At 40.1% G+C, this 17,701-nt stretch overlaps 1 protein-coding gene across 12 annotated transcripts in view; it reads right to left on the reverse strand.

Annotated features, from left to right (window-relative positions):
- Positions 1–17,701, reverse strand: part of CADPS2 (calcium dependent secretion activator 2) — a 295,527-nt gene that overhangs the window by 77,262 nt on the left and 200,564 nt on the right. For all 12 annotated transcript variants that reach the window (XM_072147011.1, XM_072147001.1, XM_072147004.1 and 9 more), the window contains 2 exons: positions 16,451–16,607; positions 4,363–4,504 (listed from right to left, as the gene is read on the reverse strand). In XM_072147011.1, the coding sequence (XP_072003112.1) occupies positions 4,363–4,504; positions 16,451–16,607 (299 nt within the window). The remainder of the gene's footprint in view (positions 1–4,362; positions 4,505–16,450; positions 16,608–17,701) is intronic.

Consider the following 17,701-nt stretch of genomic DNA (forward strand, 5'->3'; position numbering starts at 1 on the left):
TCTAGATGTGCGATTGTGAGCAATGACCGTATCCTGGTTATGGGAGAAAAAAGTATCATGTGTGGTGAGCCAGGAGGAGGCAAGGTGATATAGACGGAATGGGGCTCAGAGATGGTGTTCTGGATGTTCTCCTGGGTACGATAGGAGTGTACATTAATTGAAGCGTATCCATAAGTTTATTTGATGTGGGGATCTTTTCCTTCCAAGTCTCTGTCCTCATTGGGGCTCTAGTATGAGTGGTCATATGCCTATCCTCTCTGTTTTAATTTCTATTCAGAGGTTTGTTGGATTTTTTTGTGTTTGGAATTATGAATAATTCGCCCCCTAGTATTATCTTTAGATCTTGAGTGATTGTTAGTATAAGTATTGTGGTACGTATGTATGGGGCTTGGAGGGGGGTGTTTGTTTAAGTGACTCTAGGTGGATTATTTTAAATCATTAAGGGGGTATACCTGTTGGTACCCATAGTAAATTTATGTACCTTTTTAGAGGCTATTTCCTCTTCTAGTTTTTTTTTGTCTAGAATGAATATTCCCGTCGATTGTGGCATAATCAGGATGATCTTTGAACAGAGATAATTTCTCAGTAACGCTATTAATCAGACATATTAATTTTTCACATTCCATCAACCGTTTGTTAACAATACGTAATATGAGACCCTGAAGAATTAGAATCATCTTGGTTCATCGGAAATAGTCCTTCTTGAGTTGTACTCCGTACCACCCTGTGGGTCCCATCTAGGTTTACTTCGCGATTCTGCACCTGGAACCAGGACACGCTGACATCTCGAGAGGTTGCCGGCTGTCAGACTGTTTTCTACTACAAAGCGCATTCAGCAGCGCTAAAAGGTAGATAAAAATTCTACCTTGACTGCTAATTGACTGCAAAATTTATTTCAAGAGGCCAGCGCTACTCTGTCTTCTTATTTTTCACGTACCTCTTGGTTTTCTGAGATTTCCACCTACGACTAGAGGCACTTCCAGCTTTATACTGATACATATCTACAGCAAGAATGGTTCTATTGCAATATCTAGTAAGTATGGTCATCTTATATGTTTAAAGTAACCTCAGTTCTTTTAGCATTTCTATATAGTAAGCTTGCATCTGTTATCTATTCAGCACGCTTTATCATATCTATACAGTAAGCACTATTCTGTTGCCATATTTATACGGTAAGCTTTTTCTGTTACCATATCTACACAGTAAGTTTGGTTATGTTACTATATACAGGCAGGCCCCGAGTTACATATAAGATAGAGTCCTTAGGTTTGTTCTTAAGTTGAATTTGTATGCAAGTCTAAGTCGAAACTGTATATTTTCTAATTGTATTTCCAGACAAATTTCTTTTTTTGAAAAATAAAACAAGATTTTGGAAACTAAAGATCAGGCTAGTTGTTCAGAAATAACGGCGCAATGAGAGAAGGGAAGGAATGGGAGTCCAGTATTCCTTATAGTCACAAATTGTCTAAGAAGCTTTTCCCTCTGCATCAACGTCTTTCAGGTATTCAATGTCCCACATCTACATTGAATACCTGAAATTTCTTTTTTTGCCCAAGTGATAATTGGAGTTGTGCAGAGGGGTCCGTCTTTAACTACGGTCAGGGGCGCACCTGCCATGAGGCGAGTTGAGCATCTAGCCTCAGGCGGCGTGCCGGCATGGAGTTCTCCGCTGCCGCTGGCACGTTGTGCCTGACCCCAGCTGCCGCCGGATAGGACCACGTTGCTGCCCTCCGTCCAGGACCGTGCTCCCCGCTAGCACTGTGCTGCCGCGGACACCATGGTTCCCACCCTCTAGTGCTCTGTCCAGCTCTGTGCTTCCAGCGGCTGGCCGACACTCCCGCCCCCGCATACCTCTGCTCCCCACATACCTCCGCTCCTGCTCCCCACATACCTCCGCTCCTGCCCCCCACTGCTCTCGCTCCCACGGTCCCTGCTCCACTCCACCCAACCTAAGCTCCTGGCTCCGACTCCGCTCCCACTCCCCCCAAACAAAGATCCCGACTTCGACCCCTCTCCCGCGGTCCCGGCTCTCAACCCCCCTTCCCAAACCCTTGCTGCTGGCTTCCGGCTCCGAGCCAGCAGCAAGGGTTTGGACAGGTGTACCTAATAAAGTGGCCGGTGAGTGTATATGCTGTATTTGTAATATTTATCAGAACTTCTATTTTGTACTACATGGTGGCATGCTGTATGCATTTTATACTAAATGAGGGGGACACTGTATGCATTTTATACTTCATAACGGTATGCTGTTATATCTTATTCTACATGGTGGCAGGCTGTATCTATCTTATTCTACATGGTGGCAGGCTGTATGCATTTTATTCTACATGGTGGCATGCTGTATGCATTTTATACTACACGGCGGTATGCTGTATCTATCTTATTCTACATGGCGGCACGCTGTATGCATTTTATTTTACATGGTGGCATGCTCTATGCATTTTATACTACATGACGGTATGCTGTATCTATCTTATTCTACATGGCGGCACGCTGTATGCATTTTATTCTACATGGCGGCATGCTGTATACATTTTATACTACATGACGGTATGCTGTATGCAGTTTATGCTACATGGCCTCACGCTGTATGCATTTTATACTACAAGGCGGTACTCTATCTATTCTATACTTCATGGCGGCATGCTGTATCTATCTTATACTACATGGCAATACGCTGTATGCATTTTATACTACATGGCGATACACTGTATGCATTTTATACTACATGGCAGTACGCTGTATGCATTATATACTACATGGCGATACGCTGTATGCATTATATACTACATGGCGGTACGCTGTATGCATTTTATACTGCATGGTGGTACGATACGCTTTATCTATCTTATACTATATGGCGGCACGCTGTATGCATTTTGCATTTCTTTATTTTTACACCAAACCAATATCATAGATCTGGTCCTGACATTCCCTGATATATTACATATATGGGGGGGGATGTCTCTATGGCTCGTCTCAGGCAGCAGACAGGTTTGGTACACCCCTGACTACGGTTCGTCTGTAAGTTGGGTGTCCTTAAGTAGGGGACCACCTGTGTATAGTAAGCTTGGTTCCATATATAAAGCCAGAATAGTTTGGCTAACAAATCTACAGTAAGAATGCTAATCATATTTATAAATTAACTTTGGTCATCTTACATGTATAAAGTAACCGCAGTCCTGTTATCATATCTATACAGTAAGGTTACATCGGTTATCATATCTATACAGCAACCTTGGTTCTGTTATCTTAGATACTAAGAAGCGTTTGTAAAAAATTGGAGCATTAGCTTGATGGCACTAACAAGGGGTGTAAGCACTGTAAAGTGTCCAGAGCAGCATCACCACTAAATACAGGCCTGTACCATGCAAAAAAATTTTTAATACTTTTTAAAATTAAATACACATGCACAGGATAAGCATCATCACGCATAAACCCAACTGGGTCCTGGTGTTATAGAGCCTGAGAATTGATTTTGATATAAAAATATAATTTTTATTGGTATACATTAAAAACAATTAAAATACAGCAAATCCCCATCAAGCAGATGGGAACGACCAGATGCCTCCAATATGGGCTAGCTGGTGTACTCAATCCCCCCTTGAATCAAAGTGCAGACAGTTTGGATGACCCACAGGTAATATCTAATAAGACATAGGGAAACATTCAATACATGAGTAGTTAAGCCATATAACCATACCTAGTGCGGTCTGTTCGGGGGGAAGAGGCTGTCCATTGACAGAAGGAACCTGTTAAAAGGCTCCCATAGCTGTAATGCTGTAATTATGAGATCTACATTACAGTCTGTCTGAGACTATAATATAGAAGCAGTAGATCTACAATATACCACAATACAGTTGTATATTCTATAACTGATCAGACCCTGGGGGGGGGGGCTGAAATAATAGTAAAAAAAAAATAAAAAATTGAAAAACAAATAGAAATCACCCCATTTCCCTAGAACACACATAAAAATAAACAAGTAAAAGCATGAACATATTTATTGCCGAGTCCCAAGATATTCTGATCTATTAAAATATATAAACCATTACCGTATATATACTACAGTATAAGCCGACCTGAATATAAGCCAAGGTACCTGACTGGAAAAACCTGTTGACTCGAGTATAAGCCTAGTGTAGGAAATGCATTGGTGCCAGCCCATGCTCCCCAATATCTAGCTAGCCAGCCTCAATTTATATATGTCCATCAACTGTATAGAATTATGTTTATTATTGCTTTATTTTTTGGGGCAATACATTAAAATTGTTGATTTCTATTCATGACTCAAATTATGTCTGAAAATATTAATATTAAGTATGTTAACTTCCATTTGCACTTGACAGCCAACTAACTTACCTCACTGGTTGCCAAGTTTCTTGTTCAAACCCTTTGTGAATAGACTGTGCAATTGAAGACTCCATGAGGTCGATGTAACGGATGACTAGTGGCACAAAACACTCTTGGATATGCTTGTGAAATTTTCCATTGCATAACAGAGCTTAATGACAATAATAAGAAAATAGATACTTGTAAGTACAAACCACATAATAAACAAATTAAATATTTAATATAAATATGTTTTATTACAAATAATTTACCATCTCTATTGGGTAATTAAACCTGGACAGTTGCATCCAGGCAAAGCTTGGAAACATTTTAACATTTTACAATGTATAAATAAAAATTACACTACAATTATCCCACTAAATGTATAACTCAGGGTAGTATATAATGTTTAACGGTTTTACACACACAAAAGGCTGCATTCATATGATGCATATCCATTGCGTTTTGAAATGCATTGGGCAAAACGAATGACCAAACGCATATGCGTTTTGTTCAAATTGTATGTACTGTGAAGGTAGCATCACCCTTCTTACCCTAGAAACATTTTATACAAAATAAACATTAACAGAATCATTAACATGATAGAGCAGAGCACACCATAACAGAGAAAATTTTCCATTGGGCAACTAGAAGAAATTTGAATAACAAGCGATCAAAAGGTTATAGAGGTTCCAACATAGTTTTAATAAAACATCAGCTGGTTTTGGAAAATGACACAGTACAGAAAATAAAAAAAGTGAGTGAAAGTTGAAAATTTAAGTCAGTAGATGGTGCAACTATTTCCTAACACTAATAAATATGATTTGTCCTACAGAGAAGAAACCCTTACGGCTCTTTATATGGTGAAATACACTTCCACCTCTGAGGTCTTTCACTAATTCATGGGGCTTCAATTTCTCCTATGTTTACTTATTATGAAGAGTATGAGGTGTTAAACAGTTCTTGAGAGAGAGACATTTGACTTGCTAAAGAGAATTCCTGAGAGAGGCAGGTGAGTGAAATACAGCCACTTTGTGTGACTGGGCTACGTCATTGAGAAAAAAGAAGAAAAAGTACCTAAGTTGTGCCTTGCTTCCAAAAGGGTAGGTCTTATCCCCTCCCCAGATTACATATGTGCATGAAAAGCTGGTGTATGGAGTTTACATAACACCCCCTGATAGTAGTGGTTTAAGATTGGGAGACAACATTTAATTTGAAATACAGAAAAATCAAACATATGTAAAGTTATTACGTTTCATACGCTAAAATAGAAAGATACATAAACAGCTTAAAATATGAGTATAAAAAGAGAACATAAAATAGTATGTCAAATGTTGTGCCTGTTTTAATTATTATTAACAAAAGCAGAAGATTATATGGTAAATAACAAGGTATAACCATAAAATATATGAAAGAACTCCTCCCTTTATACATAAAATATCTACTGTCCATATACATTTTATGTGTATACCTTATTATTTACCATAGCATATGCTATTTTTAACTTACCCAATTCTATTAACCAATTATCATTACTTGTATGATATGGGTCATGAAAGAGATTTTTTTTATAATTTTGCTAGTGATCATTTATCACCATACCTTCAGAAACTCTTTTTACAGCATTTGAAGTGTAAGCAAACCTAAAGCCAAGGCAACTAATTTTATTGCAAAAAAAATTGTGAAAACTTATTGACTTGAGTAGAAGACTAGGGTGGAAAATGCAGCAGCTATGATCCAGTTAGCCCCCCATCTCACCCATTTAGCCCCCACATCATAATTTAGTTAGCCAACCCTTTATAATTCAGTTATCCACCCCTCCTCCTTCAGTTAGCTTCCCATGTTTGCCCCACTTCCCCTAACCTCACTGTCAGCAGCCTCCTCCCTTCTCATGTTTTGCTGCCTGTATGATTGATTTTCCCTGCAGGTCATGTGATCATGACATCGCAAGTCCCTTAGCTTCCAGGAAGTAACTTGGGTTGCGGAACCTGAATGACGTCATTTACGATCCTGCAGGGAAAAACACTGTGCTTAATGGGAATTTCCATTGCATTTACTTGCCAAAAAAATTCAACATGCATCTGTTGCAAGATCATTTTAACTAATGCTAACCTATTAGTTTGTGATATCAGGAGCTTCATCCAGATTTTCATTGTATCCCTTATTTTCTGTATCGAGGGAATGAAATTATTCTCATTATATTTACTTGGGCTTTTTTTTCCGACTTTAATACCAAAATATTCCAGCAGTAGTCCAATTGTCAACAGTAATGTTTGTATCTTTATCACTCTTGGATAGTACCTCCTCAATTTACAGTGCTGCAAAATGAGAAGCTTCTGCCACTTCCATGGCTACATTTTGTTTTGAAGAGCCCTTTTGAATCCCCCCTTGTCTTTTGACTTACTTTAGTGTTTTTTTTTTGGGGCAGTGCCATAATTTCTCAAGCTTATATTCTGCCTTATTTATAGCTTTATCTTTAAGCGGAGAACCCCTCTGTGACTTTCTATTATCAACCTCCTCATTTTCTAGTCCCCGCAGTCTCAAGTATCTTGCCAAATATTTTACAATACGTCTAAAACGTATGACTAATGATGTTATCTAGTGCATGGTAACAATGGTATCTTCCAGATGCAAAACTGTGGTAACCATATTAGGATGATAGATATACTCAAAATTTAAGAAACAGATAAAGGGATGGTCTTTTCCAATTCTTCAGGTATGGTTAATCCTTGAGAATTAAATCTTGGTGAAAAATTCTATATCAAATCAGCAAAAAATACACAGGTAGGCCTGAGGTGCAGATTTTGCACCAAAGTTACAGGGAATCTGGTCTGATTTCTTTATCCAATAATACTCCAGGGGATACGGTTCAGGTGATAACAATCCAGCTGTCTGGGTTGGTAAAGAGCCGAAACGTCATAAAGATAATACAGAATATAGGCTGGACTATCACAATGATGATGATGATTAATAGATGCCAGCACTCTACCATAGCCAACTCCAGTTGGTTACATACCAGGTTTCTACCTGGAGAAAATGATGCCATGACTCAAATCCTAGGATCTGGCTCCAGGCATTCCACTCAAAAAAACATGGCTCTGCTTCGTCACTCAGCACCGCCATGCACCACAGATCTCAGCACCACTTTGTTCCCTCATTACACCACTGGCTCAATCGGTACTCAGTCATGTGTCCTCTGAACAACCAGCTCAGCAGCAGGCATTAGTAAGTGGGGTACGGGCACGGTAGCCAGCGTTCAGTGTCTTGCTTAACTTGAGAGGCTTCATGGGAAAGAGGCATAGCAGTGCAGGGCTACATCATGACACTCTCCGCCCCAGTCCTATGTTTCTGGTGACTTTGGAAATTCCCTGATACAGTATTTTTATTTTTTTTACTACATAACAACAATGATTGTCTACATTTACTTCAAAGTGACTTGGATCACTGATAAAATAAAATTGACTCTGTATCAGTGCTTAAATAAGATGTAACCGGATAATAGACACTTGTCAGTTATCTAATCTGTAGATTAACCTGATATGTAAAACAGGTGATTAAAGAGCTCTCAGCTTGAAAGAATTCTGAAAACTAATCTCTGATAAAGCTTTAAAGAGAAGTACAGCCCAGTGGGATTTCCACCTCTTCATTTCCTAATGAGTTTTTGATAATGAGAGTTGACTTTGCCAGTCACTCTGTGCTCCATTATGGCTAATTTGACTCCACTTCACTCTCCCTGATAATTATTAACACTAGCCTTTTTATCCTCATGAGGCCTCATTTCAGTATGCATTTTAGATCTTCCTTTGTGAAAGATGAAGTATTTAAGAAACTGATTCATTTAATGTTACAGTAGAACATTTATTACTTGTTAAAGCAAGGCGGTTATATTTATAGGATAAGCTGGGGCATTCTAGATGCGAACTTTAATGTTCTGGCTGTGTAAAAAGACTGCTAATTAAAGAGCAAACACAGTGGTGCATTTCACTAGAGATTTGGCTCTCAGCAGAATGGTCACTTGCCCCTTACAAGCTTCTGTATTACCGATTATAAGGTGAACTTGTTAGAAGAGCCAGTGCTTTTGTTGAGTAATACATTTCACATGCAGTATTACAATTACTGAAGCGATCAGATTGCAAAACCAATATTGTTAAAAGTCAGATGTGGCCAATTGACAAAAATCACTGTTTTATAATTGGAGATGAAGACAAAGACAACTAACTATCAAACTGGTTATGACAGAAATCAATTCAGACATATCATTGACACTGCTACAGCTGGTGCCATAAAGTACCAATGGGAAGAGAGGCATAGGCTAAGTTGTGCCCAAATAACACAGCATTTACGTGAGTAGCATGACAGGTCTGCTGTAACACACTTCTGCTTCCTCTCACGTCTAGCTTTCCATGCCAGGTTCAATGTATTGATACAAAGGACCGCAATTAGAGCTCATCGGCCATTTACGGGCTTTAGTATCTTATGTTGCTGCTTAAAGGAAACCTACCATTTCAAATGGTCGGTGTAAGCTGTAAACACCGAGCACCAGCTCAGGCTGAGCTGGTGCCGGTGCTTAGTTTCGTTAGTGTTAAAACCGCGGTATCGCGGTTTTAACACTTTTTAAACTTTATAGCAGAAGCTGCTTCGGCGCTGCGCGCGACCGTGCGCGCGCAACGCCTGCGGCATTTCCTATGTAGGCGCGCGCACGATCGTGCGCACGCAGCGCCGAAGCAGTTTCTGCTATAAAGTTTAAAAAGTGACGAAACTAAGCACCGGCAGAAGCTCAACCTGAGCTGGTGCTCGGTGTTTACAGCTTACACCTACCATTTGAAATGGTAGGTTTCCTTTAAGAGGTTGGATTTTTTGATGCTACATGCTGCACCACTACTCATGTCCTGGGTCCCTGCTGCTGGAGAATTTGCTTGTGATGTTGCTGCTCAACTGCTGTGTCCCGAGGTCTCCCTTATGTAGAGAGCACTATGGTTCCTGGCAGGCTTACCGCCTGCTATCCTCTGACACTAATTTGAAGTTTCTGCAATGTAAACTACAATGGCTTTTTCCTTTTTCATTTATTGTACCATTCTGGTAAGGTGAAGAAAAATGCATAATACTTCTGGAGAACCCAACAAATAAGAGAAGGAAACCTTGCATTTAGTATTAGTTACCATGTAACTCGCGTATAAAAACAAAATCGGTTCATACTCGAGTCAATTAAAAAAATTATCAAAAATCACTTTTCCGGAGCCCCTGCATGTCTTCTGTGCGATCCTTCATTCAGCGGCAGGTCCGTGCGACGTCACAGGCTCTAAAGTCAGCCGCCGCAATAGTATTGTGTGTGCTGGCAGCCGGCACACACTCCGATGTCAGCCGCGGTTGCACTGACGTCAGAGCTGCGCGCCACACGGACCTGCCGCTGACTGACGGATCGCATAGAAGACATGCAGGGGCACCGGAAAGGTGAGTTTTGATTAAAAAAAAAAATAATCAACTGTCTGTATTACGGAGAGGCGGAGGAAGGGGGCGGCTGAATAAATTGGCGGGGGGCCAGCTGCATAACGGGATGGGGGGCCAGCTGCATAACGGGATGGGGGGCTGGCTGCATAACGGGATGGGGGGCTGGCTGCATAACGGGATGGGGGGCTGGCTGCATAACAGGATGGGGGGCTGGCTATATACTGGGGCACAGGGGCTGGCAGGCTATATACTGGGGCCGGGGCTAGCAGGCTATATACTGGGGCAGGGGCTGGCAAGCTATATAACTGGGGCAGCGGCTGGCTATGTACTGGGGTGCTGGCAGGCTATATACTACATGGGGTTGGCAGGCTATATACTACAGGGGCTGGTGGCTATATATTACAGGGGGCTAGCAGGCTACATACTGTTAGGAGGCTGCTGGCTATTTACTGGGGGGGCTGGGACCAATGCATTTCCCACCCTCGACTTATATTTGAGTCAATAGGTTTTCCCAGTTTTTTTGTGGTAAAATTAGGGGCCTCAGTTTATACTTGACCTAATTTACACCAGAAAAATGTATTCTAGATTTTGGGGCACAACATTTTTTTTCTTAGCAACACTTAAAGAGAACCCGTCATGCAAAATAACCCTCCTAAACTAAATATATTTTCATAAACTGCCATTAGAGAGCATTGCCTCTATCCCTTCATTGTCCCTCTACATGCCTAAACCTAAGCAATGAGGTATCCTAAGCAAAGCTGTATGCAAATGACCTGTGAAATGTCCAATGAAGCATTAGCATATTCAAGCTGTCCACTCTATTCATGAGTGGGAAGCACAGCCACACCCCCAGTGCATGACTGACAGCCTGTATAATGGTGTGAGGCTGTATAATGATGTGCTTCCTGGTGCTGGTGGCCACGCCCCCTGCAGCCTGTGTGTGTATAGGAGAGATACAGCAGCTCCAGGCAGCCATGTTACAGCAGAACATGTCAGATTCATGTGTAGCTGAAGTCTGTGTCTCTCACCTGTATATTAGGAGGATGCAGCATGTCAGCAGGTACAGCACTCACACTAGCCATGCTTTACTATACATTACACACAGACATGAGCAGGGGGAGGAGAGGGATAAGAGGGGTGACATCAATGCCTCCGACCATGTGACCAGCCTCATTTACATGATAAAAAATAGATGATTTTACAATGATTAATGTATGAAATAACTAGATAAAGGCTGTGATGGGATCCTTGTGAGCTGCTCCAACAGGTAGAGGTGACAGGACTAGTGGCAGAGACCTGATGACAGGTGTCCTTTAAGGCCACATCCTCTTAACCCCTTAACGCTCTGCGCCGTAGCTCTACGGCGCAGAGGTATAAGGGAAGTATGAAGAGGGCTCACGGGCTGAGTCCTCTTCATACAGAGGTGGGGGTTTTTGCATTTTGCACAAAACCCCCACCGCTAATAACCGCGGTCGGTGCTTGCACCGATCGCGGCTATTAACCCTCTAAACGCCGCCCGCAAAGTCGCGGGCGGCGTTTAAAAGACGGCGGCGCGCGGGCGCCGCCATCTTTTTTTCGATCGCCACGCCCCCGAACGTCATCGGGGGGCGGCGATCGGTTACCATGGTAGCCTCGGGTCTTCTCTTGACACGAGGCTACATGGTTTATGCAGGTTCGTTACAATGAGCCAGTGGCTCATTGTAATGTAAGACCTGCAAAAACGCCATATATTGCAATACTGTAGTATTGCAGTATATGGTAGGAGCGATCTGATCATCTAGGGTTAATGTACCCTAGATGGTCTAAAAAATAGTGAAAAAAAAAAGAAAAAAAAAAGTTTAAAAAATAAAAAAAATTAATAAAATATTAAAAGTTCAAATCACCCCCCTTTCCCTAGAACGGATATAAAACATAACAAACAGTAAAAATCACAGACATATTAGGTATCGCCGCGTCCCAAAATGCCCGATCTATCAAAATATAAAAACGGTTACGGCCGGCGGTGACCTCCGAGGCGGGAAATGGCGCCCAAATGTCCGAAATGCGACTTTTACACCTTTTTACATAACATAAAAAATGAAATAAAAAATGATCAAAATGTCGCACAGACCTCAAAATGGTAGCAATGAAAACGTCGCCTCATTTCGCAAAAAATGACCCCTCACACATTTCCGTGCGCCAAAGTATGAAAAAGTTATTAGCGTCAGAAGATGGCAAAAAATTTTTTTTCTTTTTTGTACACATTCGTTTAATTTTTGAAAATGTATTAAAACACAATAAAACCTATATAAATGTGGTATCACCGCGATCGCACCGAACCAAAGAATAAAGTAGGCGTGTTATTTGGAGCGAAGAGTGAAAGTCGTAAAAACTGAGCCCACAAGAACGTGACGCACGTGCGGTTTTTTTTCAATTTTTCCACATTTGGAATTTTTTTTCAGCTTCGCAGTACACGGCATGTTAAAATAAATAACATTACGGGAAAGTAAAATTTGTTACGCACAAAATAAGCCCTCACACAGGTCTGTACACGTAAAAATGAAAAAGTTATGGATTTTTGAAGTTGGAGAGCGAGAAATGAGCCGGAAAACCCTCCGTCCTTAAGGGGTTAATGCTGTATGTTTTAGAGAATCTTTTAGGCATACAAATATGCTTTTAATAAGTTTTCAGGTTTCTCTTTCTGATAGTAATTTTGATGTAAGTTTTTTGACTTCGAAACTATTGAGCCATGTGCCAAGCTGCTTAGCTAGTTTAACGGTTCATTGGTGAGTAATACATGACAGCCATCAGTTAATGTAAACTAGGGAAGGCAGCTGTGCCCAATCCATATGACATGCTGCAAAATACTGCTGTAGGCACAGAACATAGATGACATTATATTACAGTGACCACATCAATCATCAATCTAAGAGTAGTATTTTTTAGCTCCGAAGTGAAGTACATCACAATATACATAATATCTCATAAAACATTGCTATCCGTTAATAAGCCACTACAAATCAGTTATTATTTTTGAGGGTAGAAACTATTTTGTTCCAATAATACCATAGTTTTTGGTATCAATTACTGATCTTAGTTGAATACATTTTTGTATTCTGTATTTCTTTATTTTATATTATATTTAAAAGCAATTATATGTGACATCATAAGAAGAAGTTCTAATAACAATGTTTCACAGATAATAATAAAATTTAGATTATATATTAACTCCAAATGAAAGAAACAGAATGTTCAGATATAAAAAACTGATAGTTGTCAAAGGTCAATCTATCATTCTTTTTATTATATACTTTGGCATTAATGCATACAGACATCTTCTGTCAAGACCGTAATTAGGTAAATAGCATAAGACTACCGATATTACAGGGCCTGTTTGACCTATGACTCCACACAATAGAACTTGACAGTGGCTGCATTAACTATTTTTAACCTCTATTTATGAAGTGTGCAATCTGTTTGGTTTCTCCTTGAAATCCGAAGGATGAAAGGCAGCAGATTATTTATTAATTTCAACAGTTTTTATCAAAAGGGATATTAATGTACTTTTCTAAGGACAGGTTATCAATATCAGGAGGTGGTGGTGTCCAACACAATGAACCACAACAGATCAGCTGTCCTCGGCAGCTAAAAAAATATAGAAAATGGAACATTGAGCAGACATTTCCGTTCTCAGGGTAGTGTATGAGCCTAATCATTGCTGCTTGGCTCCCATTGACCACTACACAGAGAATCAAGCTGCCTGCTTCTGTTTCTATTCTCAGTTCATCAGCTATTGACAGTCTCTAAACTGTATGGGTGCTGGGTGTTGGACACCAAACAATTTGGATTTGTTATTCATATTTTCATCCCAGAAAATATTTTTTTTAGAATATGTTACTAATTAAATCACAAAATGTCTTCAGCCTGGAATTTAAAAAGAGAAGAAACTTTTTTGTTATGATCCAATCATTTTCTTTTGTCATGAGCAAAATCCATCTATAAACTGATTCTATAAGTTCGGTCCTGGGGGAATAAAACAGCAATCTGATTCAGATTCTGGATAGCTCCCTTGCATGTTGATATTTCTGTGAACAGCTGGCTGCTGCCAAATCGCTCTCGAGCCAGCTTATCACACCCAGCCTCCACTTGTAGGAGTGTGGAAATATCTCTTAGCTGTCATCTACAATCTTTATTTGAAGAAAATTCATTCCATCACCTTGTGACACTGCAGTTGTCGTGATCTTCCTACTACATACAGCTCTCCGTGACCTTGTCATTTGGAGACCTCACTTTGCGACATACATTTATCAGCTGCAACAGTAACCACGGGATTAGTTGTGTCAGGCACTATTATGTGTTAGAGGGTAATTTACCTGCATTAGATGGCAATTTAGCATTAAATTACTTTATAATGTGAAACTGACATTGGAAGACAAAAGCAGCAGTTTGAATACTGGATGTTATCGTTTATTAAGGTGTACACAAAAATATGATCATTAGTGATATTCTTTATGGCCAAGAACTGTCTTATAGTAAAATGAGTACTTTTTTGGTAGGCTCCACTCAAAGTTACAATGTTAATGGGGTATTCCCACTTTGGCAAATTAATGTTACCGTTTATACGATGAAAAATCATAAAATTTTCCAATATACTTTCTGTATCAATTCCTTATGGTTTTCTAGATCTCTGCTTACAGCCATTCTATAGAAAACTTCTATGTTTATTTCCAGTAGACAGACATCTGACCATGTTCACACAAGTGCACGGCTTGTTATATCACAGGCAGTAATCGGAGCTGTGTGATACTAACAAGCCATGCACATGCGTGACCATGGTCAGATTTGTTGCTGGAAATAAACAATGAAGCTTTCTATGGAATTACACAAGCCGAGATCTGGAAACTGTGAGGAATTGCTATGGAAAGTATATTGGAAATCTGTATAACTTTACATTATTCAATCCATTACTAACCAAACCCCTTTAAATTTTATGAATGGTTTTAGAAAATGAAGTTTTTCCTTGTAAAAATTCCTATTTACTTTCTGTATCAATATTCATGAACTTTCATATTTTATATCAATATGGACGTACTACAGGTGTTGGCTCATCAGAGTTAAAAAGTAAATAGAACATGATTGTGGCTGTATTAACTATTTTTAACCTCAATTTATAAAGAGTTGACCACTACACAGTGAATCAAGCTGCCTACTCCTGTTTCTATTCTCAGTTCATCAGCTATTTAGAGTAACTAAACTGTATGGGTGCTGGGCGTTGGACCCCAAACAATTTAGATTTATTATTCATATTTTCATCCCAGAAATATGTTTTTATTTTAGAATATGTTACAAATTTTTTTTATGATCCAATCATTTTCTTTTGTCATGAGCAAAATCCATCTATAACTGATTCTATAAGTTTGGTCCTGGGGTAATAAAACAGCAATCTGCACTAGGAGCTGCTTACTAAAGTAAGCAGCTCCTAGTGCTACAGCATATGCCGCAGTGTTACACTGCTAACTTTATCGTAAACCTCTGATAACGCTAACAAACACTGCAGCGTTGTACAATGGAAACCGCTGGACCTGCTGTACGCGGTCGTGCGTATTCATGAGGGAGTGGGATTAGGAGCGGTGACTGCCACATGAAGCTTGGCAGTCACCACCGCCCTATGGAACAGGAGGGCGCTACAGGGGAGAGGCAGCGCCTCGGACTGACCCCTCATGAATACGCCCGACCGCTTACAGGAGGTTTCGATACCGCTAGCAGTGTATTTTAAGGACCCATTTGTATATGAATTATGCTGATCCCTGGAATACCCCTTTAAGGCTCAGCCCCATTTTTTGCATTCCGACGTGCGTCGCTTTATACGGTTATAACTTTTAAACACTTACTTATCAAAGTGGTTCTGAGACAGTTTTTTTTACCCACATGTTGTACTTGGCTGATTTACACAAAAAAATTTTTTTCTAGATTTTTGGAAAAATGTGCCATTTTCGAAATCATCACGTTTTCAGGCAGATAGATTTAACACCTAAATAAGATGATCTGACCTCAGGGCTGCCAAATTTATCAAAGGTTTAAGACAGTTTTTAGATATTTCAACAAGTACATCATAAGGGAAATAAGCTTCAAAAGCGGTGCTTAGCTTAGTGGGTAAAAGTCAGTGCAGCCAAGATATATGCTAATGCAGCAAAGTTTGTGCCTCAGTTTTGTGATTTAAACAAAGCCAAAAAACAGGAGACATGCTTCACCACCCCCCAGCTGCTGTGTATGAGTGATCCAGCTAAGGTTGATTAGTCCTGTCTGGACAGTTCAGGAAGCTCCATGTAACATGTAGGTTGAAGGCAAGCCAGCTTTCCCAAGATCCTGAATATTATAATTGTTTTTTCAGTAAAACAGCTAAGGGATTAAACAAGACATTTCTACATCAGTGTAACTACAGCATTCTCAAGGTATGGTTGGTTCATAATGCATGAAATCAAATGGTAGATTTCCTTTAACTCTACCCCATTGATAATGGAATTTTTTTTAAGAAATACACACACAAGGACTGTATAGACTGAATGGCCACTATGGTTTATAGTTTATATTGTGCTGTTAAATATTGTCTCAACATCTGTATTAAAGGTTTTTTTCACACACAAGACTATACCCAATCACATTTCATTACAACACAATATATATTACTTACAGTCAGTCCTGAGGAAGTTATTCAGCAGCTGGAAAAGAGGAAAGCTTTCCCAAGAGTCTTGTGGTTGTGCTTCTAGAGTAGAGTTCATATCAACTGAGAAGAGGGACCAAAATATCTCAGCATGTTCCGCTAACAGATCTGGCCACCAAGAAAATGCCTGTGTTTAAAAAAAACAACATGTTTAAATCATTTATATTAAAGGCTGCAAATCATTTTACATATTATTCATAATTAAAATAATTAATAGAGCAATAGGCCAAGGCAAAACACACAGCACCGTGGTTGTTCCGTGTATCACAGAACATGCGCTGGCCAGATTTCAAACACACTGGGGAAGATTTACTTACCCCGTCCTGTTGTGATCCCGCGGTGCATTGCCCGACGAGGATTCGGGTCTGGCGCTATTCATTAAGATCGTGCGCCCGAGTTCCTGCATCTGTCGCTTCCGCGCTGAGGTCCGCCGGAGTTCACCTTCTTCTTCCTGGTGCATGTGAGTGTTGATCTTGCGACCCAATTCCTTTTTTAAATTCCACGGCTTGTCCGAATACGCCGGGTTGTCTGATGGCCCGGCCTCCCCCCTGAGTTCTGTCGCATGCAAGCCGGTACCGATGGAGCAAAATCCAGGGGCAATGCAGCGCAAAACGTAAATCGTCGGGAAACCCGTCAAAAATGCGTCCGACGGACCCTTAGTAAATGAGCCCCACTGTATGGAAGTTGGTGAGCACAGTTCGTGCTGCTGTTTTAGGTGAAAGAAGAGACCTCTTGCATTATGTCACTAACTACTGTCGCATGTTTTAGCTTTATGCATTTTCTTTGACCAGTTCCAAATGAAGCTTTCTATTTTCTGGATGCTGCATTCAACACTATAGTTTAGTTATTTCTAAGTGTGAATAGAAGATTTGGCTACATACATCTAGCAACAGCCAATGGACATTTAACCCATGCTTATATAGGAACATTTATGAGTTCAAACTGTATTATTGAAGAGGAACTGAAGAACATTATTACTGTTAATAAGCATAATATTACTTAATATTAGAAATTTCAAGTGTAAAATGTCTTAGGTTGCCCGCACAGGAACATGTAGAGAATGTATTAAAATGGCCACATACGGACAGCATACGGCCCCATGCATTCAAATGGGCAATACTGCCATCCATGTACATGTACACCATACCGTGAGCGTGACAAAAGAGCATGTCCTATTTTCCATCGTATTTCAGTTTCATGCGGTCCATAGAAGTCAATGGG

Source organism: Engystomops pustulosus, chromosome 4, assembly GCF_040894005.1.
Source record: "Engystomops pustulosus chromosome 4, aEngPut4.maternal, whole genome shotgun sequence".
Classification (NCBI taxonomy): domain Eukaryota; kingdom Metazoa; phylum Chordata; class Amphibia; order Anura; family Leptodactylidae; genus Engystomops; species Engystomops pustulosus.